This window comes from Sorex fumeus, unplaced genomic scaffold, assembly GCF_029834395.1.
Source record: "Sorex fumeus unplaced genomic scaffold, SorFum_2.1 ptg000094l, whole genome shotgun sequence".
Classification (NCBI taxonomy): domain Eukaryota; kingdom Metazoa; phylum Chordata; class Mammalia; order Eulipotyphla; family Soricidae; genus Sorex; species Sorex fumeus.
Genome location: NW_026606151.1, coordinates 18,437,271 through 18,464,481, shown reverse-complemented (window position 1 = coordinate 18,464,481; position 27,211 = coordinate 18,437,271). Strand labels below are relative to the sequence as shown.

The 27,211-nt window shown below is 39.4% G+C and overlaps 1 protein-coding gene across 4 annotated transcripts; it reads right to left on the bottom strand.

The window, feature by feature from the left end:
• On the bottom strand, positions 1–27,041 carry LOC130040354 (E3 ubiquitin-protein ligase TRIM38-like). 4 transcript variants are annotated; one of them, XM_056132399.1, is made up of 10 exons: positions 26,972–27,041; positions 21,276–21,368; positions 19,532–19,767; positions 18,392–18,414; positions 13,705–14,136; positions 10,150–10,245; positions 8,631–8,861; positions 7,500–7,522; positions 7,291–7,403; positions 1–1,600 (listed from the first exon to the last, which is right to left on the bottom strand). In XM_056132399.1, the coding sequence occupies exons 5-10, from the start codon at positions 14,110–14,112 to the stop codon at positions 1,098–1,100; spliced, it is 1,374 nt and encodes a 457-aa protein (XP_055988374.1). In that variant the 5' UTR covers positions 14,113–14,136; positions 18,392–18,414; positions 19,532–19,767; positions 21,276–21,368; positions 26,972–27,041; the 3' UTR covers positions 1–1,097. The 4 variants fall into 4 exon arrangements, with proteins under 4 accessions (XP_055988374.1, XP_055988378.1, XP_055988375.1 ...); XM_056132403.1 differs by having other exon boundaries at positions 8,631–8,816; XM_056132400.1 differs by lacking the exon at positions 26,972–27,041 and adding an exon at positions 23,702–23,789.
• Positions 27,042–27,211: the final 170 nt, after the last annotated feature.

Sequence of the window (27,211 nt, the reverse complement as noted above, 5' to 3'; positions counted from 1 at the left end):
GTATTTTTTTCTTTATTGAATTACCTTAAGATACACAATTACAAAGTTGTTCATAGTTGGGTTTCATTCATACAATATTTAAACACCCATCATTCATCACTGTATGTTTCCTACCTCTAATGCTCCCAGTTTTCATCCTGCCATAACCCACCCCCACTCCATTCCTCTGCAGCAGGTAATTATACTTTTATTCTCTCTTTCTCTGTCTGTCTGTTTCTCTCTGTCTATCTGTCTGTCTGTCTCTCTCTCTATCTCCTTTCGGGCATTATGGTTTGCAATACTGAAAGGTTATCAGTATGCATTTGCACTATTTGTATGTCAGTGATGATCTTCAATAATCAAGTCACAGTGGTCTCTTCTCTGTCCTAACATCTCCCCCAACCCCTCACTCCCACAAACACTTCTGGCAAGCTTCCAACGATAAACCAGTCTGCTAGGAATTCATTCCTCTTGCCCTTGGGTATTTGAGCCATATGTTTTTGTTATATACCACAAGTGACTACAATTTGTTTCTTAATTGAATACTTGCTCTCTAATAAACTCTATATTCTTTATTTCTTTGACCTCAGTTTATATTTACTCATGTGGGATATATAAACCTCTCCTAGGATCTGGGATTAACCGCTGTAGTCCTGACAGTATTCTGCCAACATTTGTACCATACCCTGCAAGGGACTTGAATGGGAACTGTTTCAGCACTTTCATTCTCAAAGGAAAGGTTTTTATTAACTAAAAAGAAATCACTGGTGGGAATTTACCTAGGCCGAGTATTTCTTTCATAATACTGAATCTAATGAAAGGAGGAAAATAGAACAGTGTATGGTCTTTGTAACTAACTTCCCTCTAAAGCCTATGTGCTCTAAAAGGAAGTATCATTTGTGCTACTTGCTTAGAGTCTTTACAATTATTTATTTATTGCAAATCTATTAGGTATATACTAAGCTTATCATCTGTGTAGGTTATGGGAAACTGTGAAGAAAGCAACCAAAATTTCTACAGTCAGTAATTTAAATACTTTTCCTTTGAACTGGATACTGTGCTCTTTTTCATATAAATATCAAAAATCTATTTTTTATAATTTTTTAAAAGCTGGGTGATTATGTGCTCAGATGAGAATTTTTACTAATACAGAAATAAGGCCTGATAGGCTCAGAGAATGAGGCCTTTGGGAAAGTGTAGATGTGGGAGCCAGTATCCAAGTTGTAAAAGGAGACAAGTCCGGCCTCATAGTCCAGAAAAATGCTTAAAAAGCCAACATTCTGTAGAGAAAGAGGAGTTAGGGGAGATGTAAGGGCTACATAATCATTAACTTTGCATTGTCTGATGGCCCAGAATCCAGACTCAGGGTCCCGTCTCATGGCATTGTCTCTTGGCACATTTTCCAGACAAACTCCTACATCCCACTCAGATCCTTGTAAAAACAATACTCTAAAGAAATGTTTTCCTGAGGAGAAGGACTCACATCCCAGGACACAAGGTAAGTCTTTAAACCTAGCAGGAGTCTCAGGCTTCACTTGGGGGGATCCTCGAGTCACCTGTTTTCTTTTCTCATTCACAAGTAGCTCTTTGTGTGCTGTATCTGGATCGAGAGTAACAACATCTGGGAAAAAATCAAAAAGAAATAATGAATTATTAAACAAGAGAAAACAAAATGACTTGGTTACTTCATACATAGTACTCAGTATATTTCAAATATTATCAGCCCATAGTCGGAAAAAAAAAACTTTTTCTGTTAATCTTTATTATCATTTTATCAAAATTTGTTATAAAAAGTAAAAATATAGGAATATAGGGGCTGGAGCAATAGCACAGCGGATAGGGTGTTTGCCTTGCACATGGCCAACCTGGGTTTGATTCCCAGCATCCCACATGGTCCCCTGAGCACTGCCAGGAGTAATTCCTGAGTGCACAGCCAGGAGTAAACCCTGTGAATCGCCAAGAGTTAAATAGAAATCATATCGGTCACAAAGGATGGTGGGGAAGATTGAAGAGCTAATATATGATTAATACTGGCCAGGACTGTCATTATGTGGCATTGTAAAATATCTGATAATAGTCGCAATATACTACTAAGGCTCTAAGCACTCTCCTGTTCTTATTCAACATTATTTCTATCTTTCTCACATTAATATAAGCCAAAGGCCAGATGAAAATATTTGTTCACTTCTCTCTCTCAGGTCACACTCTGTCCTGTTCTTCAGATCCCCCTCCTGTATTTGAGGCCCAGCACGGTGAAGACTCTCTGACTACCTCTGCTCTGGGTGCTTCAGTGCTCCTTAATCATTGTTCAAATCTATTCTAGGACAGTGCTACAGTGCTGTTCTTTGTTTAACTCACTTATTAAACTCCCCTCTATGAGTTCTAAACAGGGGCTGATTGAACACATTTGGCATTTTATTTATAAAACTTTGAATTGTTAAAAAACAGATGTTGGAGGCATAAGGACTTAATCCAGAGCCTAGCAGCTTGCTGCAGAATTGTGAATGGACTATGCATTAAATTGCCATGCCCCCCTGGGAGAGACAGGGCTTCTGTCTCTTCCGTCTTTTTCCCTCCTGGCAGCATGGTGGCCACCACCTCAGAGCTTATTGGAAAGCCAGGCATGAGCCGGTTGTGACAGGGCAACTGCATCCTCATGGGAAGGAGGGGTGAAACTGGCTCGTCCTTCACGCCCGACCGAAGTCAGGAGTTGTCCCCATGAGCGGCTCTCCAGCACAGTCATGGCACCAGACACACAGAAACCGATCTTTTAATTATCCGGCTCTTGGCAGAAATCCCTCCAGACTTAATTAATAAAGTATCAGAAATCCAAAATCATATTGTTTTCATAACTAGCAATAGAAAACAAATTATTTCACAATGCCTTTTCAGCAGTTCTGATTGTTGGGGTGGGGGTGAATTATAAACAATAATGGTGAATCTTTTGTCGAAATAATGAATGTAGTCAAAGTAGAGAGAGAGATAAGTAGAAATCTCACAGTTATCGGGAGGGGTGGGAGGGGGGTATATTGAGGTTCTTGGTGGTGAGAAATAATTACTGGTGAAGGGAAAGGTGTATGATCATTGTATGACCGAGACTTAAGCTTGAAAGCTTTGTAACTTTTCTCCGGTGATTCAATAAATAAAAATTTTTTAAAAAGAAAGTAGGTAAAGGGGGAAAAATATCCAATGGTTTCTACATTTTGATATTTTCCATAAGTCTAGAATTAAGGGAAGTAAGTTCTTTTTCTTCTCAGATCAAATATAACTTTTGACCACTAGTCTCTTTGATTGTGGTCTCATATTTTAAACTTGTTATAAAATCTGATGTTTTATTTTTCTGTTGGCATTAAAATGAAGAGGTATGGTTCATAAGAAAAGATAAAGGAGTGAAAAACAGCATTTTGCTGCGGTTCTGTTACACATTTTCACCCAACAAGTGAGCTATAGAAAATGGTTTTGATTGCAATGGTAAGAGGGAAAAAATGAGCGGGAAAAGAAACAGAGAAAAGTGCCTAAAAAGAGCTGTGATGAATAGCAGTAATATAAGGAGAGTCTAAAAAAATACTTTTTAGCCTTTGAGAGCAGGGCTGAGAAAGGATTTTATAGCCATGGCTATAAAATTGGAGTGTATACATAAGGAAGCCATGACTTGATTACCAAATTTATTGAAGTTTGTCAGAAGTCAGTTTCAATTTATTAAAAAAGAATGTGTATTTTTAGTTTTATAATGTGTTTTGCACTATAAGGCAGCCCCTCTCCATCTACTCTACTTGAAATATCTCTTACCCTCTACACAGAAGTCAGGTGATAATTAAACCAATTGCTTTAGTCCCTAAAGAACTACGATCCTGACACTGGCTTTTCAATTCACCTAGAAAATACTAACCCACTGTTAAAATCCTCTCTTATAACATGTGGTGGTGGAAAATGGGCACTGGTGGAGGGATGGGTATTCGATCATTGTATAACTGAAACCCAAGCACAAAAATTTGTAAGTCTACAACTGTACCTTTTATTAGTGTTTCACTAATAAAAATTTAAGAAAAAAATAAAATAAAAAATAAAAAGAAATGCATATTTAAAAATAGCTAATGCTCTTATTAAATAAAAAAACTATAAAACTGAAAATGCTTAGATCTAAAATTTAAGTTTGTTGGTTCATCGATTTGCTCGAGCAAGTCCAGTAATGTCTCCATCGTGAGACTTGTTGTTACTGTATTTGGCATATTGAATACATCACGGGGAGCTTGCCAGGCTTTGCCGCGCAGGGGAGATACTCTCGGTAGCTTGCCGGGCTCTCTGAAAGGGGTGGAGGAATCGAACCTGGCTCAGCTGGGCTGAGCTGCATGCAAGGCAAATGCCCTACCACTGTGCTATCGCTCCAGCCCAAGTTTGTTGGTAATCCTAATGATAAATTCTGAAGTCAATACAGAAAAATAGGGGACAGGAATTTATGTAATGCATCACTTTTTCACTGTGATATTTCATGATGTAATAAAGAATTTTTTACTGTTAAAAAAAAACAGACCTTGTTTAAAAACCCATCAAAAATTGGGCGATGAAAAAAAATGGGGGAAAGAAACAGGGGGTAGAATAGAAGATGTACAGACACTTCCTCAAAGAAGACACGCAGATGAACAATAAGGATATGAAAAATTTTCTCCATTACCCCGTGATGTATTCGATATGCCAAACACAGTAACAACAAGTCTCACGATGGAGCAAATCGATGAATAACGGGAGGACTGTGACCGTTACCGTGACTTACTATCAGGAAAATTCCTAACAAAATAGCAAAGAGTAATCATCTCACACCAGGGAGATTGGGACACACCAAAAAGACCTAATCAACCAATATTGGCCAGATATGGGAAGAGGAAACTTCATCCACTGTTGGTGGGTAGCTACCTTGCTTCAACCGTTTTGGAAAATGGAGAAATATCAAAAAAGAAGAATTGAGCTTCCATATGACACAGTCATTACACTTCTGGACACCTAAGCCAAAGGTCCACAAATGCTATTGAAAATACATTTTCACTCCTATGTTGATTTCAGCACTAGTAACAATACTGAACATTTGGAAACCACCCAAGTTTCTAAGAACAGATAACTGAATAAAGAGAGTAGTGTGTATATATACAACAGAATGCGACTCAGCTGTAAGATTTAATTATGCAGTTTTTATAGAGAGAAGTCAGCCAGAAGGTGAAAGACAAACATATAATAATTCCTCTCATATATGGAATATAAAGAAACTTTGTAAATCAATATCAAATGATCAAAAACAACAGAATCTGTGAACTGAACTACATAACCACGCTTACCATGGTGGAGATATGAATAGATGGGGTTTGAGGAATGTACCTTTGTAAAGCAGAGAATGGTGGAGGGAAATGGATATTTTGGTGGGGTGTGTGGAGTTGAAATGCAATCATATAATTGATAGCAAAAAAACAAAAGACAATGAGTAAAATAAAATCTAAAAAATAAGTAAAACGCACAGAACAAATATGTATGCATAATAGTTGAAGTACCACATCAAATATGTTCCTTCTATATATATTATATGAATATTTATAATTGGGGCTGAAGTGATAGTACTGTGGGTAGGATGTTTTTGCAAGTGGTGACCTGGGTTTAATCTCTGGCCACTCAAAAGGTTGCCTGAGTACATTCAGGCCTGATCCTGCGAGCTTAGAGTCAGAAGTGAAAAAATTATTTTTTTAGAAAATAAAAAATTAGTATGTAAAACAAAATGTTAATACATAATGAAAATACTGGAATGGTTTCATTTCAGCTAGAGAAATGGTGCAATATTGTCATCAACAGATCTGATTGAACACTGGCCAGAGTAATGGAGAAAAATAGTATCTGCATAGATACACATAACTGGTTGCAACTCACTTTGTAGATGAGGAGGTGTGAATTATATGAAGCTTTTTCCCTCACCCAAATAGCAACTGCCTCTATCATCACCCCAGTTATGGCATAATTCTCTCATAGTATAGAAGCACTAACTTTTCTTGTGTGAAACATGTGCAGCAAAGCATGTCTTTGAATTCAGAATATTTTTCTGGTCATAAATGCAAAGCAATGTCTCTATAAACTAAGCATGTGGAGACAGCCAGTGCTAAGTCAGTGCTCATCCCATAAGCACTCCTACAACTAAACCAAGTGGAATAAATAAAGACAAAATAGTGTCCACAGAGCAATTTAGTTTTCATCATTGAGGCTGGCAGACTAACAGTGACTGTAATAATCCTCTCTCTATTGCCAACTTTGTATAAGTACTTTCAGGACCAGAGAACAATCATGTTACATTGGATTTATACAGTAAAAATAATGGGGTTTCATGTCTATTATTATAATTTATTATGGCAATGTTAATAATGGCATCAGATTTGTCCAAGAGATACTTGGTTTTGATATCACTTTGAAGAAATAATTGATCATGTCGGGAAACTTATGCATAAGGACTTGAGAGTTTTCTTCAGGAAACACAAGGAGGCATCCAGTCTACAACCAGCAGAGCAAGTGTTCCTCGTCCTACATGATCAAGAAGTGAATTCTGCCAACAACCAGAAAGATCTTGGAAGTACATTGTGTTAGCTTCAAGTGAAAACACAAACTAGCAATCGTGTTTGTTGAAGCGTTGTTAGACTTCATTTTGAGGATACTTCTGAGCTGTAGTCAGTTTACTGAAATTTGTGAGTTCTTGTGATCTTATTTGGGTGGTGGTGGTGGAGGCAGGGGCTTGAGGCTACACTTGATGGTGCTCTAGACTTACTCCTAACTCAGCACTTAGTGACTATTCCTAACAGAACTCAGGGACCAAATCAGATGCCAGGGATCTTTCCCGGGTTGGCTGAATGCAAGGGAAACACTTAATGTGAGATACTATGCTAAGAATAAACATTGCATTATTTTTAATCACTAGATATTCATTAAATTAAAACTGAAATTTTTCAGAGTGGTTGTTATTTTATAGCCTAACAAATCATAAAAATATGTTTTCAATGTTTTCTTAAGAGAATGCAATTCCTGTTCTCTATGCTTTGTGTAATTTATGAGTTTTTAAAATTTGTCACAGTGAACTGAGTATGAAGTGTTATTATTTTGTAGTTTATATAGGACAGATATAGAGGTTATTAAACTCAGGGACGTCACTAGTGAACTGGAGAGAAGGAGCTGAAAATTCATCAAGAAAAACAGTATTCCAACTAGAATCTGTCAAGGAAAGAGCAGTAAAATATGTTGCCCCGTATTCCTCCCACCTTTATTATTTAGAGAATTTTAGTTGTCACATACCATTATCAGTCTCAAACAATTTTATCAATTGACTTAAAATGCTATCAATATCAGGCACAACATGAATATCCAATGAGACATCCTCTGGTGCATTTAACTTCATAGCAGAAGTCCTGGATAAGAAGAATCCATAAATTTTATCAGAACAATATTCTGTTGGACTCCATAGAACTGCTATCCCTGTGTCACTGAATTCAAAGAGCACTCACCTATCCAAAGTGTCTGTCACATCCTATAGAGCAAAAAAGATAGACGTTGGAATGGAAATATTAGCATTTCATAGAACTTTGGAGGGTGATTACTCCTTTATAATTATGTCAAGGAATAAATGCAATATTTCTACTCCTATGAATTAATAAATTTCCAGGGAATGATTCTGATCCCAATTTTCTACCACAACATTCTTCAATGTATTCACATCTGTGGTTCAACATGTGTCTGCATATTATTCCAGAGATTAGCAGTTACAACCAGTGCAACAGACATTGATATTCAACCTCTCTACCCTTGTTTAGCACATGCACAATGTTTGAGAGAAACACTGGCCTGGTACAATAACATGACAATATCTGATCAACCACAGAGCATGCTTTCTTACTTTGGGAACATACGGAGTTTTTACTTCTACCACTACCAATCTGTGAGCTGTTTGGAGGAAGATCAGCAATTGTCTCAAACTTGCTCATTAAGCACTGTTTTCATTGAGTGACCAAATTTCTTCTGAAAAGTTTATAGTGGACATTGTTTGACACAAGGTCCTTACAGATAAATTCACATAGAGCTCTGGAGACTGACACATTAAGGTGGTGGCAGCAGGTTTGCATTGAGTTGGAAGGTCTTGGTTTGACAGTGCAATCCTTAATGAAAATAGAATGAGGAACTCCAGGTATTTATCACAGTGTAGAAGATCTTTGCTATAGCTAAAATCAAGCCTTATAATATTCATTTGAACAAGATACAGGAGTAAGTCAAGGGGAAAGTTTATCAATCATTTTCGTACCACTTTTTAGACCTGAAGAGTCAACAGCAATAACTTTGAGGCGATTATTTGACACTAGAAACTCTGAAAATTATACTGACAACAACAGATAACTAACAAAATTCTCCCCTGGTTCCCTAGAACTATCTTACCTATCCAAGGGGCCTACTTACACAGAGATACCCTACAGACCAGTGAAGGACACTAGTATACAGGCATATGCATATAAAAGAAGCATTCATTTAAATTCTGTGTGAATTTTTGAGAAAGGAGGAGGCCAGTCCTCCCATACTCCTCACCATTTCTTCTGAAAGCCCAGGAACTGATGCCTTCATCCATTTCTCTGCGTGCACATTCTTACCTGCAGTAACTCCTGGACTGAGCCCTGACATTTCCTCTGCAGTTCCAGAACATGTTTGTTCAGTTCCTGATTTTGCTTCTCCAGCTGGGTTTTACTGTCCTGCAGTTTCTTCAGAACTTCCTCTTTTTCATTCTCCAGTCTCCATAGATAAGATTTCTCCTCCATGTGTAGAATCATGTGAAAAACCTTAAAATAAGACTCGATGCAATATTTTTTATCCATAATTTCACGCTAGAATGAAGAAAGCATATTCAAGTAACAGGGGAATGTATCTCTTTAGATAAATAAATCATCAAAATACAGTAGTTTTATTCACTTAGAATGATAGTGAACTTTTATAGGAGACAGAAAGTTTAACTCTCAGGGATTTGGGTTTCTCTACATGTTACTTGGATATTGTATCCTCCCATTACCCATGCCTGTTAAATTGAGGGAGGAAGGAATACCCTCTGTGAGTCCAAATTCAAAATTCACAAAAGAGATCAGGCCATCAGTTTGGGAAGAAAACATCAAAAGCCAATGTCCTAATATGAAACTGACACACAATGAAAGTAGACACAAGGGCCCAGAATTTTGCCATGTAGTTGGCAGCCTGTCTCATGAGCTGAGGGAGAAGGCAGCTGGAATAGAGAAGGAGTCAACTAAGACAATGATGGTTGGATGAGTTGTTCGGGATGGGAGATGTGTGCTGAAAGTATTAAAGGACTACACGTGATAACCTTTCAGTATCTATATTGCAAACCAATATGCCCAAAAGTAAGAGAGAGTATGGGAGAAATTGTCCACCATAGGGGCAGAGGTATGGTTAGAAAGGTCGGGGGTATACTGGGGACATTGATGGTGGAGAATGTGCACTGGTGGAGGGATGGGCGTTTGATCATTGTATGACTGAAACTCAAACATGAAGGCTGTAACTGTATCTCACAGTGATTCGATAAAAAATAAATAAAAGCCAATGTCCTGTGAAATTTCAGTACAAGCTTTTGGATTGCATCAATTTTGCCAGAAGAGCACTGAGTTTCTCTCCTTAGCAGTCAGTTCAATCATAGAAATAGATGTTAGTCTGCCTTTGCAGATGTTCTTGCCTTATTTTCTGGTTATTCTCATGAATTTTTTTGAGTCTGAATCCCACCTGAGAGATCCTGTTCCTCAGAATGATGACTTTCATAGATGGAAATTACATGCCAGACACTACATTGTTCTACATTTCTGAGTGGTAGGTCTACAGGAAGTTACTTTGAGATGTTTAAAGCTTGTAAACAAGTCAAGATAAATCTAAGTAAGGACACCACTTCTTCTTTGCCTAACTGATATTGGGACTCCTCAACAATTACTGCTGAAATGTCAAAGGAGCTCAATTCTCATAGTTGTAGCCAATGAGGAGCATTAAAACAAATAATTTATCATTTATCTATTTAGTCTAGATGAATAAGATTAAAGCATCCCTTTTTGCCCAATCATTCTATATGTTTAAGCCTTATGGAAAACATATCTGAGGCCAATAAACTTAAATTCTTACCTGAAATTTTGATATTTGTTTTTTTATGTTCCATTGCCAGTCTTGATTTTGTTCTTCTAGTTTCCTCAAGTATGTCATAGATTTCTGAAAGTTATCCTGAAGGAAAATTGTCTGATGAAGGTTTATGAATAGGCATTTTTTTATTATATATGTCAATTTTTCATTATATATGAACACAGATTTTTGAACATAAAATAATATTGGAAAATTGTATACTCCTTATACTTTCAAGGATACACATGGAGGGATGTGTATGTAGTTAAAAACTTGATCCCCTGAAAGAGAAATATCTCATGGACAGAAGGGTTGGAAGGCAGAGGGAGAAAAACTGGTGACATAGAACATTGGTGGCAGGAAAGGTAAAAGAGTGGAAAGGATGGGTTGTATGGAAGGAATGTTGAATGGCTCAAACCCTATCATGAACAACCCTATAACTGTGTATCTCATGGTACTTCAATATACAAAATAGTTTTAAAAGTTTGACCTCCTGAACAACCTAACCAATTGGTAAGGTTGTTAATGTAGTTTTTCTATTTTAGAAAAAGGTTCATCTGATGAACCATGGCCTAAGGCATACAATGCTACATTCGCCTAGTGAAAAATGTACAAATGACAAGAATATAATAATATATAATAATATTTTCAATAGTACAGTGTTAAATCCAGAAATTAACAGCAGATTATTGATTCCTTAACATTTTTTATGTATTAGTATGTATAAGTAAGAGTAGTCCAAGTGCCACTATGATTTTTTGAAAGAGTCCAGGGACAGATGGAGAGGGGAGAGGTAATACAGGGTTTAAGGTGCTTGCTATGTAAGAGTATACCTGGTCCAACTCTGCCTATGGGTTTCCCAAGCACATCCAGAAATTAACTCTGAGCATAGATCCAGGAGTCATCCCTGAGCACCTCTGGGTTTGGTCATCAAATCCCAACCCCAGTGGAAGAGTCAATGGGACAAACGAATGTCAATGAGACAAAGCACATGATTTTATGAGGATTCTCAGTTTAATCTCCAGAACCATATTTTTTTCTGATGGCCAAAAGATATGATACAAGTATTCCTGAACATGGCCAGGGACCCAGTGGCCCATAGCACTGAAAGGCCCTAGCACGAAATAGTCAGGCCTCTGGGTCTTGGGTCACATGGAATGACCACTGGATCTCAGGAGACTGCCAGTAAAACACTCTTGGTAAAAAAGAAAGAGACAGAGAAGAGCTGTAATATTTAACAAAAAAAAATCATTATGCAAGCAATTTTAAAATATATAGTACAAGAATCAAACTTTTTTATTATGTTTCAAACTACTTTATCCCATTTTAGAAGCACACTATTAAAGTTAATCAACTTTCTATCTTAAAAATACTAATCAGTTATTTTCTTGCTCTATAAAGTCAGTATATTACTTTGTCTGAAATTATAGGTATACCTATCAGTTGTTCAATGCTTTCAAGAGCTTTATGAAATTATTTCAGGAAACACTGTTGTTTGGTCATGGGACAGGATATGAATGCCCATGGAGATTATGACAACACTCTGTCTATATGCATTAATATGGCTCTCTATATGTATATATTAGATGGTCGGCCATTATTAGGCTTATCTAAAGATTAGAGTGAGGGGGTATGGTGCCGCCAGCAGGTCAATCTGTACCTATGAGGCGAGTGCATCAGCAGCCAGATGGCGCCTTCAGAATTCCAGATACCCCAAAATTGCTGCTGTGCCTTTGGCCAGACCCCAAAATCTTGGGGCAAAGTTTACCAAGAAAGTAAACAGCCAAAGGTTAGGTATGTGGGAAACACACCCACAAACCACCTCTGGCTAAGCTATATAATTGGAGGCATGGCCTCTCTGGTTCCTGATTGAACTGCTTAATGGCCATGATCCCTGAGACTAAGAAACAAAACTCGAAACCCAGCGGTTTTTGGCAGAAATGCCTCCGGTCCCTGCAGTAGGTTACCAGTGCTGAGCCAACCCAGGTGGAAATAGGTTTCGTGCCTTGGCCTGTTCCCCCCAATGGCCCAGTGGCCGCCATCCTTCAGAGGCCACTGGACAATAAGGTTTGGGCCCCTAGTGACGAGACACGAAGGGCCTCATGGGATGGGGGTGGAGTCGGTCCTGTCCTCCCCACTCCAGTGGCTTTTGGCAGAATTGCGTCTGGACCCCAATCTGCCTGCTCCCTTTTGGCGGCTCGGTGGCCATCATCCTCCAGAGGCCATTGGACAGTCAAGCTTGGGCTCTCAGTGACAAAACATGTTGGGACTCATGGGATGGGGGGGAGCCGGGCCTGTCCTCCCCACCCCAACGAGACCCCAAGTCATCATCCACGAAGACCTCTCTGTCTCCTGATCAAGCAGCTTAACAGCCTTGATCTCAGAGACTCAGAAACAAATCTTGAAACCCAGCAGCTTTTGGCAGAAATGCATCCGGACCCCGCAGTAGGTTACTGTTGCCAGGCCACCCCACAGGGAAAAGGGTGTTGTCCCTCCGCCTGCTCCCCTTGGTGGTTCGGTGGCCATCATCCTCCAGAGGCCATTGGACAGGACTGGTCTGGACCCGCAGTGACAAAACTTGTTGAGACTCACGGGATGGGGGTGGAGCCAGGCCTGTCCTCCCCACCCCAACAAGACCCCAAGTCATCACCCACAAACGGCCTCTCTGGCTCCTGATCAAGCTGCTCAATGGCCGTGATCCCAGAGACTCAGGAGCAAATCTCAAAACCCAGTGGCTTTTGGCAGAAATCCCTCCAGATTTAAGTGTTAAAATTTCAGAATTTCAAAATTACGTGGCCCTACTGCAGCCACACGACATCATATGTCATTCATAACCAGCAATAGAATACAAATCGTCTATTGTTGCCTTTTCAGAAGATATGAGTGTTAGGGTAAAATCTCAAATAATAATGGTGGGTCTGGTGTTGAAATATTGAATGTGATCAAAGTAGAGAGAGAGTAATGTGGAAATCGTCTGCCCCACAGGTAGAGGGAGAGTGTGGGATGGGGGTATACTGGGGGTTTTGGTGGTGAAGAATGGGCACTGATGAAGGTATGGGTGTTCCATTGTGTGACCGAGACTTAGACCCGAAAGCTTTGTAACTGCTCTCACGGTGAGGGCGTTTGTCTTGTACGCAGCCAACATGGCCGACCTGAGTTCGATTCCTCCACCCCTCTCTGAGAGCCCGGCAAGTTACCAAGAGTATCTTGCCCACACAGCAGGGCCTGGCAAGCTCACCGTGACGTATTTGATATGCCAAACACAGTAACAACAAAAGTCTCCAATGGAGACGTTACTGGGCCCGCTCAAGCAAATCGATGATCAACGGGAGGGCCTTACTTTACTATAAAAAATGAAAAAGAAAAGTAAGGTGGAGTTCATGCACAATTCAATCAGCTAATCAGTGGCTGAATAAATAGCAGTACTCCTACATAAAAAATAAATAAATATTAGAGTGATGAAAAGCTTATTCATCATCCTGGAATTCAGACTAAATTATTTCAGATCCATGGATGCAAAGAGGAACGGGTACTTGGTGAAGCACTCTGGGCAGTACTCACCTTGTAGCCCTGACAGGCAACTGCAGCAAGGACAGTGCTGTGCCCTTTGTGCTGTGGTGTCCGCTCACAACACCAGCAGATGAGCTGACCATCATCTTCACAGAACAGGCTGAGCTTCTCTCCGTGGTCCTCACACAGATGTTCCTGCTCCATCTTCTTAATGGTGTCAATGAGGTTTCCTAGCTGCTTACTGGGACGGATACTCTCCCTTTTAAACTTTGACCTACATACAGGACACTGGAAGTTTCCTTTTGACAGTGACTTCTGTTGCTGGTTCCCAAGATTTTTCATTATGCAGGAATGGCAGTAGATGTGTCCACAGTCTATGATCACTGGCTCAGTCATCAGCTCCAGGCAGATGGGGCAGGTGGCTTCCTCCCTCATGGTCAGAGCTGTGCCTGAGGCCATGGTTTTTCCTGGAAATCTTTAATACTAAAAACAGAGGTAGAGAACAAGCAGATGGGATTTTATTCTAAGTGATGGAAATACAGGTCGCCTGAGCCTGACGGGACTGACACTTTCAGATCAAGCATTGGGAACACAGTAGTACTATCACAAGTGTTGTAGATTAGATTAAATTTCATGTATTTAAATTTAGTGTCTCATTTTAACTAGATGCATTTTATTTCTTAGTTTCTGTACGTGTTGCTGTAACTTGCAGTTCAGAAAGATAAAAGGCCATAACTACAGAAATTATTTCTGGGTCAAATCTGAGAAAAAGAAGCCAGAAATTATTTTTCATACAAATTACAAATGAACAGAAAGAATATTATGAAGGTTTAAGATACTTTACCAATGACCTAACCATCACAAATACATTGTTTCTGATCAATTGCTTGTAACTATAGAAGCAACACTTAGGAATTAGGCCTGTCAATGAAGATTATTCAGTGGATTCATATTTGATCAATGAAAATCCCTCACTGCATTGTATCTACCTCTCCCTCCTTCACTGAACAATATCAGTTCAATGAAGCCCAGAGAGTTTCCTATAGAGTAACACTGAAAACTAAGAGTAAATAATATGTCCATTCTGCCATCCTCCTTGATTTGATGGAAGGAAAATTGATCTAAGTGGAGGAGAATAGGTGCTAGATCAGAGCTTCTAAGCCCCAGAGAAAATGAACCTGCAATTGCAAGACTCCCTAAGAAGAGCTCATACTCAAATGATTTTAGCAATGTATGAGTAAAATGGATGAAAAAAATTTTCCCTGCCAGGAATGATTCCTGAATGAAGAATCAAAAATAAACCCTCTGTCCCAAACAGAAAAATCAAAATGAAAAGGTCAATGGCAATTTAATGAAACCACCAGCAGTTCAAAGTTCTTCCCTTATGATAGTATCTGACAACACGTATCTAGGCCTAAGAAATTCAAGCCAAGACACTGTGAACAATATCCACATATAACCTCTTTTCAAAAGATATCCAGGGCTCTTGCTCCTCTGGAGAAGCTCACAATGTCTTTTGAACACGTTACCCTTTCTTTCTCTTCCCTTATAATGAAAGAAATTTATGTTAAAAGAAACAAAAAATCTTGATATAGCCTCTAACCACTTGTCAATAAAGTTGTCCAATATTACCAAGTGTTTCTCATATCAGAGACAAAAGGATGTTTTACAAGTATAAATCATAAATTTTTATATCACTTCACTAAACAGGCTTTAAAAATGAGCAAAAATGAGCGTAAATGTTTCTCACAGACCTAAGACTAAGTAGTTTTTAAAAATGGGCAAAAAGACTGTATAAATGCTTCACAAAAACACAAGTCCCCAAACATGTTAAAATATCAACATCATTTATTATTACAGAAGTCAAAATTCAAATAGTAATATACCACATAGCCCAGAGAAAAAGGTCTTATTCTCATGCATAATTTAAAAGTTGACAATAGCATATACCCACATTAGTTTTTCTTATCATATTTATTAAATAGTAACATTACAAGCAGCTTTTCTAAAATGCTAGATTACAGCCCTAGATACATATGTTATATTACATATAATTTATTTAAAAAAATATCTTCATGAAATTTAAGATATCCAAGGTTATTTTCAAGACTGTGCCTTCTAGTTGCTAGATGGAGGGATCCCAAGAAGTGCATAGAGTATATCATGCCTTCTAGTTATTCTATTTTTTAATCTCTGTATATGTCTCTTTCTGTCTGTCTGCCTGTCTGTCTGTCTGCCTGTCTGTTTGCCTGTCTGTCTGCCTGTCTCTCTCTCTCTTTCTCTCTGTCTCTGTCTCTCACACATACACACACATACACACACACACACACAACACACACACACACACACACACACACGAGCCTTAGGCTCACTAAGCAAACATTGGCCTTACATTTTCAATCTCTACCCCAAATACTCACATTTTCGTTGTCAGTCTACTCAGTGGCTTCTATTTAATGAGGACTTGACAAGGAAGTTCACTGGATTAAACTCGAGAGTTAAACAGCTATGGGTTAAGATGTGAAGTGAAACTGCTGTGGGATTCAAATTCCTTATTGCCACATGTTTCAGTTCACCTTCTTCTGACTGCTGGGGATTCCATAGGAGAAATGCCTTTACTCCCCAGCAATCAATAAAACCAAGTAATGGGGCGGGAGCCATAGTACAGCTTGTAGGACATTTGCCTTGCAACCAGCCAACCCGGTTTCATCCCTGGCATCTGTTATGGTCTACAGGACTGCCAAGAGTGAATCCTCAGTGTAAAGTCAGGGCAAACCGCTGAGTATCACCAGGTGTGGACAAAAAACAAACAAACAAACAAATCAAGGAACAAAACCTCCAAACTAAGTGACACAGTAAAAACCTAGGACGCTAATCCATGAGTCAGGAAAGTGCCAAGAGCAAGTTTTCTGACTTTCACTTCAGATCTCTCTACATTTGCCCCTGAGTCTCCTAGAAGTTAGTAGCCTTCCTGATCCATGTGAATTTTTCCCCATTGTTAACACGAGTTATTTTCAGCACATATAAAATAAGGTGGGAAATCACATGTAAGATAAGCAGGACTCACAATGACAAGAAGCCCAGCTTCCCTGTTTGTTCTGTGTCTCAGGACGCTTCTGTTGTACTCTGCAGATTCCAATGCTGTAGCAACAGCAGCAGCAGCTTCTGAGACTGCTTGGGAGCCACTAAAGCCTTATCAGTGAATGTTCTCAGCTGGAGCCACAGTACTCCTGTCTATCAGTGCTCACAGAGTCTCAGTGTGGGGAAATTTCCTGTCTCCCTATCTGTGTCCTGAAATGAGCAGGTTGGACTCAAGGACAGCAGTGAGTAATGATAGTTTAGTATACAGAGGCTGCTCTGGAATCGGGGTGCGGCTAAGGAAGGCTAAAGCAATGCAGAGCTGCTGTGGAGGACTCTTACAGGGACAGGGGCACCCGATGTTACTAAGCAACCCTGAACAGTTGCCACAAATCTTGGGTGATTTCTACACAGCTACCACAGATGTTTAGTTTGGAATTCTTTTTTAAATTTTCACTACACACCCATCCTATTACTGCCTTCTTATTTGTGTATCCTATGACCCCATCCTGTGACCCCACCCATGGATTAGTTCATCTATTGACATAAACATCTAATGATATAAACATAATCATTATTGTGTAATTGATGATTCTTTAAAAGTTGTCACAGCTCTCCACTCTGGAAAGAAAGATGGCGGCCCCATGGGATCCTGGTGGAGAGCAGGTCTGAGCCGGGGGTGGGGATGCGATGGATACCTCATGGGACGGGGGGGGGGGCATTCCGGCCCGTCCTTCACGTCCTACCGAGGTCACCAGTTGCCCCCCATGAGCGGCTCTCCGGCACAGCCACGGCCCCAGAAGCACAGAGACCAATCTCTTAATTATCTGACTCTCATTAGAAATACTTGCAGGGTTAATAAATAAAATAGCAGAAATCCAAAACATCATTTAATTCTTGAACCCAGCTGTAGAAAGCAAATCATTTCACAATGCTTTTTCAGCATGGCTGATTTGGGGGGGGGGGTGGAAGTCTAAATAATAACGGTGCAACTTTTATCACAACAATGAAGCTAGTCAAAGTAGACAGAGTGTTAACTAGAATTCATCTACCCCACAGACATTGGGGGGTGGGGGTGGGGGTTTATTGGGGTTCTTCGTGGTGAAAAATAAGTATTCGTAAAGGGAAATGTGATTGATATTTGCATGACTGAGACCTAAACCTGAAAGCTTTGTAACTTTTCCCACAGCGATTTAATAAATAAATTAATTAATTAAAAAAAAAGTTGTCACAGTCCACAGAGTGTGAAGTGTCATTATTTTTTTTCTAAATAGGACATAAATAGAGGTTATTTATATCAGGACATCAGTAGTGAACTGGAGAGAAAGAGCTTGAAGAATCATCTAGAAAACCAATAACTCTAGCTAGAACCTGCCTGAGAAGCACAGTAAACTGTGTTGCCCAATATTCCTCCCACCTGTATTATTTAAGGAATTTTGGATGTCACATGCCATTATCAATCTCAAACATTTTTATCAATTGACATAAAATGCTATCAAAATCAGGCATGGCGTGAATATCTAACAAGACATCCTCTGGTGCATCTAACTTCATAGCAGAAATCCTAGGTAAGAAAGAGCCCCGAAATTTCATCAGAGCAACATTCCATTAGACTCCATATAGCTACTATCCCTCCCTCCAGAATTCAAAGAGCACTCACCTATTCAAAGTGTCCCTCACATCCTATAGAGCAAGAAAAATAGAAATTGGTAAAGAAATATTAACATTTTATAGATCTTTGATGAGTAGCTGTTTCTTTATAATTATATCAAGGAGTAAATTCAATCATTCTATGCCTATGAATTAATAAATTCCAGGGAATGATTCTAATCCAAATTTTCTACCACAGCGCTCATCAAACCTTTCACACTGTGGTCCAACACCTGTCTGCATATCATTCCATAGACCAGCAGTTATGACCACTGCGATAGACCATTGATATTAATCCTCTCTACCCTTGTTTACCTTCACCAGTGCATGCACAAATTTTGAGAGAAAAACTGACCCAGTGTAATACCCTGACAGTATCTAATCAATCTCACAGTATTTTTTCTTATTTTTGAAGCATGAAGAATTACATTGCTACAACCATATAACCTGTGAGCTGTTAGGAGGAAGATCAGAAATTGTCTCAACTTGATCATTAAGGACTTTTTGTGTTCAGTGGCCTAATTTCTTCTGAAGAAGTTATAGTGAACACTTTGTTACAAAGGTCCTTACAGGCAAATTCACATAGAGCCCTGGAGATGGAGTCACTTTAGGTGGTGGCAGCAGGTTTGCTGTACCACCTCCATCCTTTTTGAAAATAGAATAAGGACCTCCAAGCATTTATCACAGTGTGCAATATCTTTATTGTAGCTAAAATCAGGTATCATAATATCTGTTAGAGCAAGGCATAGAAGCAAGTCAAGGGGAAAGGTTATCTATCATTTTGGTGGTCGGTTTTTAGCCCCCAAGAGTCGACAGGATTATCTTTGTGAAGATCATTTGTCACTAGGAATCTCTGCTAATTATACTGAGGCTAACAGATGACAAGAAAAGTTTTCCCATGGTTCCCGAGAACTGCCATATCTATCCAAAGGGCCTCTTTTGTGAATTACACAGAGGCACTCTACAGACTAGTGAAGGACACCCAAGTACAGGCATGTATATCAAAAAGTAAACATTCACTTAATTTCCTCAAACTTGTGTGAGTTTTTTAGAAAGAAGGAATCTGGCCATTTCTCCAAATTCCTCACCAGTTTCTCGAAACCCCCCAGAACTGATGCCTTCATCCATTCCCCCATGTGCACAGTCTCACCTGCAGTAACTTTTGGGCTGAGTCTTGACATTTATTTCCTCTCCATTCCAGGATGTGTTTGTTCAGTTCCTGGTTTTGCTCCTCCAGCTGGGCTTCACTCTCCTGCAGCCTCTTCAGAACTTGTTCTTCTTCATTCTCCAGTCTTCATAGATAAGATTTCTCCTCCATTTCTAGGATCATGTGAACAACCTAAAAACTGTACTCAATGCAACGTTTTTTTTCTTCGCAAGTTTAGACTAGAACAAAAAAAGCATATTCAAGTAACAGGGGAATGTTTATCTTTAAATAAACAGTCAAAGTTTATAAGAAACAGGAAGTTTAACTCTCAGGACTTGGGTTACTCTGGATGTTACTTGGATATTTTAGTCTCCCATTAACCTTGCAGTCAAATGCTCTACCACCTTGCCCATCAACTGGCCCCCTGCGCAGTATAATCCCATCAACAACCAAGACCCAGAGACTATAAAAACCAGCTCCCGGAAGCTCGCTGCCACATTCGCAGCCACACAACATCTTACTATCTCATTCTTACTTTGGACAACCTAGCAGGCTACCGACTGTAACCTGCCCACTCGGCAGAGTCTGGCAAACTCCCTGTGGTGTATCCAATATGCCAAATACCAGTAACAATGATGGGTCTCATTCTCCTAACCCTGAAAGAGCCTTGAATATGGCACTTTTTAAAATCCCAGGGCTAGGACGAAGGAGACATTACTGGTGCCTGCTCGAGGCAGTTAATGAACAACAGTTCAACCAATTAATGAACAACAGGATGATAGTGATCATGATCGTGATTAACTTTGCCTGTTAAATTCAGGTAAGGAATAACAGGTGTGAATCCAAATTTAAAATTCACACAAAGAGATCAAGGCATAGGTTAGGGAAAACAACCTCAAAAGCCAAAGACCTGTGAAATTTGAGTATAAACTTTTGGAGTACATTGATTTTGCCAGAAGAGCACTGAGTTTCTCTCTTGACCACTATGGTTGATCATAGCAGTATGATCAACTCTTCTTTGGCATTGCAGATATTCTTGCCGCATTTTCTGCTCATCCTCATGAATTTTTTGAACATGAAACCCATATGGAGAGATCCTGTTCCTTAGAATGATTACTTTCTGAGCATGGAAGTTACATGCCAGAGCCTGTATTTTGGTAAATTTCTAAATGGTATGTTTAGACCTCAAAACAAAGGTACTTTGAGATGTTGAAAGCTTGCAAACCAGTAAGATGAATCTAAGGACACCATGTCTTCTCCTTGTAACTGATATTTGGACTCTTCAACAATTACTGTTGAAAGGTCAAGGAACGGGCCTTCAATTCTCATATTTTATGTCTAACTAGAAGTACCAAAAGAAGAATTTGGGTTTTTTTTCTTTAATGTAGATTAATGAGATTAAAAATTCCTTTTTTTTTTTTTGCCTAATCCTGCTGGAGCGATAGCAAAGCGGTAGGGCATTTGCCTTACAAGCAGCCAACATGGTCGACCCAAGTTCGATTCCTCTGCCCCTCTCGAAGAGCCCGGCAAGCTACCGAGAGTATCTTGCCCACATGGCAGAGCCTGGCAAGCTACCATGATGTATTCGATATGCCAAACACAGTAACAACAAGTCTCATGATCGAGATGTTACTGGGCCCACTCGAACAAATTGACGAACAACGGGAGACCGTGATTGTGACTGAATTCTGCTATATGTCTGATCCTTAGAGCTAACGTATCTGAGGAAATGAACTCAAATTCTTACCTGGAGTTTTGCTATTTTCTTTCTTATGTTCTCTTGCCATTCGTTATTTTGTTCTTCTAGTTTCCTCAATGTCAAAGTTTCCTGGAACTTGTCCTGGAGGAAAAATTGTTTGATGAAGATTTATTTATTTATTTATTTATTTGCTTTTTTGGGGGGGAGTCACACCTTGCTAATCACAGGGGTAACTCCTAGCTCTGCGCTCAGGAATTACCCCTAGAGGTGCTCAGGGGACCATATGGGATGCTGGGAATCGAACTCGGGTTGGCTACATGCAAGGCAAACACCCTAGCCGCTGTGCTATTGCTCCAGCCCCGAAGATTTATTTATTGAGCAACTTTTTTCATGTATCACAAGGAAGATTAAAAGATTTCCAAACATAAAATAATATTAGAAATGTGTATAGTCCTTATACTTTCAAGGATACGTACTGAGGAATTTGTGTGAAGTGAAAAACTTGATATTATGAGAGAGAAGTGTCTGAAAAAGGGATCTTTCTTGTGGGTAGATGTTTTAGAAGGCATTGAGAGGGAAACTGGTGATATTTGACATTGGAGGAGGGATATGTATACCGGTGAAGGGATGGGTGTTGGAATGTTGTATGACTGAAACCCAGTCATGAACAACTCTGTAACTGTGTATCTCATGGTGCTTCAATAAACAAACTTTTTAAACATTTTTGATCTCCTGAACAACCTGAAACATTGGTAAGGTTTCAATATCATTTTTCTATTTTAGAAACAGGTTCTTCTGATAACCCATGTCCTAAGGTATACAATGCTACATTCACCTAGTGAACACTGTACAAGGTACAAGAAGATAATAGCACTGTAGCACTGTCTTCCCATTGTTCATTAATTTGCTTGAGTGGGCACCAGTAACGTCTCCATTGTAAGATCTCTTGCTACTGTTTTTGGCATATTGAATATAACTCAGGGAGATTGCCAGGCTCTGCCGTGCAAGGCGAGATACTCTCAGTAGCTTGCAGGGCTCTCTGAGAGGGACGGAGGAATCGAACCCAGATAGGCCTCATGAAAGGCCAATGCCCTACCCGCTGTGCTATCGCTCCGGCCTAAGAAAATAATAACGTGTAATAATATTTTCTGTAATAGCACTGTAACACTGTTCTCCCATTGTTCATCAATTTGCTCTAGCAGGCACCAGTTATGTCTCCATTGTGAGACTTGTTGTTACTGCTTTTGGCATATTAAATATGCCACAGGAAAATTGCCAGTCTCTGCCATATGGGCAGGATACTCTCTGTAGCTTGCCAGGCTCTCCGAGAGGGACGTAGGAATTGAACCTGGGTTGGCCGCATGCAAGGCAAACGCGCCCTACCTGCTGTGCTATTGCTCCACCTGACATTTTTTTTTATAATAATGTGTTAAATCCAAAAACCAATAGCAGTTTATTGACCTCTGGTGAGTTTTTATAGATTAGTATGTTTAAGTAAGAATAGACCAACTACCACTAAAGTTTTTCAAAAGAGTTCAGGGACATATCAAGACATAATACAGGTATTATGGTGCTTGCCTTGTTACAGCATACCTGTTCCAATGCTGCCTATCATTCCCCAAGCACAGCAAAAAAATGAACCCTGAGCATTGAGCCCGGGATCAGCCCTGAGCACCTCTGTGTGTGGTCTCTAAATATCAACCCCAGTGGAATGGTCAACAGGACAAATGAATGTCAATGAGACTGTGCACATATTTGATGGGGATTCTCAGTTTGTTCCCCATAACCATATTTTCTCTGAGCGCTAACTGATAGGATACTGATATTCCTAAACATGATCAGATATGGAACCAGTGCCCCATAACAGTGCAGGGCCCTAGCACTGAACAGTCAGGCCTCTGGGTCCTCACCATGCAGTGGCCCCTGGATCACAGAACACAGCTAGGAAAACACTTGAGAAAAAATATGGGGAACAGGGAAGAGCTGTAATAGCTAATCAAAAGACAATTTTAAACTATGTAGTACAATATCAACTTTTTAGTTTTCAGATTACTTTCATTTTAGGAGCACACTTTTAAGTTAACCAACTTTGTATCTTAAAAGTAGTAATCAATTTTCTTCTTGCTCTATAAAGTCACTATATTACTTTGAATATATTGGTATACCTATGAGTTTTTCAGTGCCATTAAGGGCTTTATGAATTTTTTTATTAAACACTTGTTTGGCCATGGGCCAAGTGTCTTACAAATATCACTGTCCATGGAGAGTATGACAACACTCTGTGTATATACATTAATATGCATTTTAATATATATGTACATATTAGATGGGGAGCCTATATAAAGTTTATCTAAAGATTAAGGTGATGAAAGCTTAATCATAATCCTGTGCTTCAGACTAATTTATTTCAGATCCATGGATGCAAAAGCGGAATGGGTACTTGATGAAGAATTCTGGGCAGTACTACTACTCACCCTGTAGCCTTGACAGGCATCTGCAGCAAGGACAGTGGTGTGCCCTTTGTACTGTGGTTTCCGCTCACAACACCAGCAGATGAGCTGACCATCATCTTTACAGAACAGGCTGAGCTTCTCTCCATGTTCCTTACACAAATGTTCCTGCTTCGCCATCTTAATTGTGTCAATGAGGTTCCCTAGCTGCTTACTGGGCCGGATGCTCTCCCTTTGAAACTGTGCCCTACGTACAGGACACTGGAAGTTTTCCCAGAAAGGTGACTTCATTTTCTGTTCTCAAGATTTTCTAATAAGCAAGAACGGCAGTAGATGTATCAACAGTTTTTCACTGGCTCAGTCATCAGCTCTAGGAAGATGAGTCAGGTGGCTTCCTCTCTCATGGTCTTAGTTGTGCCTGAGTACATGGTTTTTCCTAGAAACCATTAATACTGAAAATAGAAGTATAGATTAAGCAGATGGGATTTCTCTCTAACTGATGGAAGTCTGAGTGATATGCTGAGTCTGACTGGACTGACACTTTCAGAGAATGAATGTGTGTGGAATACAGTAGAACTATCCCAAGTGTTTTAGATTAGATGAAATTTTATATATTTAAATTTAGTGTCTCATTGTAACAAGAGCATTTTATTTGTTATGTGCTGTGGGTGTTGGTCTAACTGACAGTTCAGAAAAAGAAAAGACCATAACTACAGCAATTTTTTCTGGATAAAATCTGAGAGAGAGAAGCCAGATGTTATTCATCACACAAATTACAGATGAATAGAAAGAATATTGGGGACTTTTTAAAAATAAGTTACCAATAACCTTGTTAGGTACTCAGACCTAGAGCCAGACTGCAACCATGACAGGCTGCAGCTGACATGTTTTGACTAGGCTTAAGTTTCTGTTTCCCAGAAACTTGAGCTTGCAATTTCTGTTAAACTCCCTGTTGAGGAACTTGCCCAAAGAAGGAACTGCTAGACCATCTGACTGGTCATGAAGAATCACATGTCCATTTAAAACAAAAAACAAACCAAAAAAAAGTAACTGTTATCAAATGCTGACTGTTTTCCTTTATTTCCTTTTCCTTATAATGAAATTATTTTATGTTAAACCAAACAACAATATCTTGATAATAGTCTTTAACCACGTGTCAAGAAAGTCTTTCATTATTATGAAGTGGGTCTCATCTCTTAGACAAAGATGTTTGATACACCCAGATCATAAATGCAATATACCACTTCTCTAAAGAGGTTTAAAAAATGAGCAAAATGCCCTTCACGCCCTACCGAAGCTATGAGTTGCCCCCCAAGAGCAGATCTCTGGCACGGCCATGGCACCGGAGACACACAGACCTAATCCAGAGCCCAGCAGCTTGCGGCAGAAATGTAAATGGACTATGCATTAAACTATGGTGCCATGCCCCCCTGGGAGGGAAAGGGTGTCTGTCTCTTTTGCCTTCCCAACCCCCCGCCCCTCCGGCAGCGCTGCGGCTGCAGCCTCAGGGCTCATTAGACAGCCAGGTATGAGCCATTGGTGACAGGGCAACTGCAGCCTCATGGGATGGGGGCAGAACCAGCATATCCTTCACGCCCTATTGAGGCCACGAGTTGCCCCCCACGAACAGCTCTCCAGCACGGTCATGGCACCGGAAGCACACAAACCAATCTCGTAATTATCCAATTCTTAGCAGAAATCCCCCCAGACTTAATTAGTAAAATATTAGAAATCCAAAATCATAATAGCAGCCATGCAACATCATATGGTTTTTAAACCAGCAATATAAAACTAATTATTTCACAATGCCTTTTCAGCAGTTCTGATTGTTGGGGGGGAAATTCCAAACAATAATGGTGCATCTTTTGTTGAAATAATGAATGTAATCAAAGTAGAGAGAGAGTTAAGTAGAAATCATCTGTCTCACAGGTATCGGGAGGGGTGGGAGGAGAGTACATTGGGCTTCTTGGTGGTGAAAAGTAATTACTGGTGAAGGGATGGGTGTTTGATCATTGTATGACCGAGATTTAAACCTGATAGCTTTGTAACTTTTCTCAAGGTGATTCAGTAAATAAAAAAAAAATAAATAAATAATTAGCAAAATATCCGTGTGTTTCTTAAAGACATAAGACTAACAAGTTTTTAAAAATGGGCAAAATGTCTATGTAAATACTTCTCAAACACAATTCACATACATGTGAAAAAAATCAACATTATTTATTATTAGAGAAGTGAAAACTCAAATAATAATATATGATATGCCCCATAGAAAAAGGCCTTAATCTTTTTTAATACTTTCAAGGAGCTGTTCACAGCAACTGATTACATTCAATATTTCAACACCAATGCCACCACCATTACACTTTTTCAACAACTTTATTTTGAGTTCTACCACCAACACCCATGCATGTCCCAAAGGCAGATGCTAAATAATTTATTTTGTATTGCTTGCTATGAATAATTGACTAAGTGTGTAAAAATTGTATCTCATCTTGGAGCCATTAAGCCCCTGTATTAGAGATCATTAAAATGTTGGTAGAGGTTGAGGTTTTTGTGCTATATATAATATATACGTACACATGTACATACATATAAATTTTTATCAACATTGTTTTCCTTCTAATTACACCACACCAAATGTGTTGTACTACTCTTGGTATATCAGTGAAGCTTTATTCTTATGGATAATTTAAGGATGGATAATGACAATTATATACAGACACTAAGTTATACTTAACATATTTATCCACACAGTAGCATCAAAAGCAGATTTTTAAAAAGGTAGACTACAGCCTAGGGATAGAGAAGTTATAATATCAATTATATCACTTGATCACTTGACATCCCGTTACTCATCGATTTGCTCGAGTGGGTGCCAGAAATATCTCCATTCATTCCTGTGATGTGCTAGTGTAGCATAGATTACATATTTAAAAAAATATTTTCAAAAATATGTTCACATCCCAGAATATTATCAAGGTAAGAGGCTGTGCCTTCTTGGTGTTAGATGGAGGGATACCAAAAAGGAACTAGAGTAAATCATGCCTTCTAGTGAGTCTATTTTTTTTCTGTCTCTGTCTCTCTGTATGTCTGCATGCCTTTCTCTCTGTCTCTGTCTCTCTGTCTCTGTCTCTCTGTCTCTCTCTCTCTCTGTCTCTCTCTCTCACACACACACATACACACACACACACACACACACACACACACACACACACACACACACACATATACAATCCTTAGGTCACCCAGCAAACCTTGACTTTGTATTTTCATTTTCTAGTCCCCAAAACTCACATTTTTGTTGCCAGTCACTGCAGTAGCTTCTAGTGACTATGGACCTTCTTTCACCCAAACTGGATTAAACTGGAAAGTGAAACTGTTGTGGGGTTCAAAGTCCTGATTTCCAAAGGTTTCAATTCGCCTTTGTTGGGGCCAGACTGATCCATCAGAATGAGCCCATGTAGACTGTGCCACACACGGGCAGGAACAAGGGCCCCATGAAAATGGGCAAGATTACTCATTACTCATTATTTC

Coding starts and splice junctions, on each gene's coding strand:
- LOC130040354 (XM_056132399.1), bottom strand. CDS start 14,112: ATGGCCTCAGGCACAGCTCTGACCATGAGGGAGGAAGCCACCTGCCCC. Junction 8,862..10,149: donor AACAAATATCAAAATTTCAG/GTAAGAATTTAA, acceptor TCTTCATTCTAG/CGTGAAATTATGGATAAAAA. Junction 1,601..7,290: donor ATTGTTTGAGACTGATAATG/GTATGTGACAAC, acceptor ATTTTTTCCCAG/ATGTTGTTACTCTCGATCCA.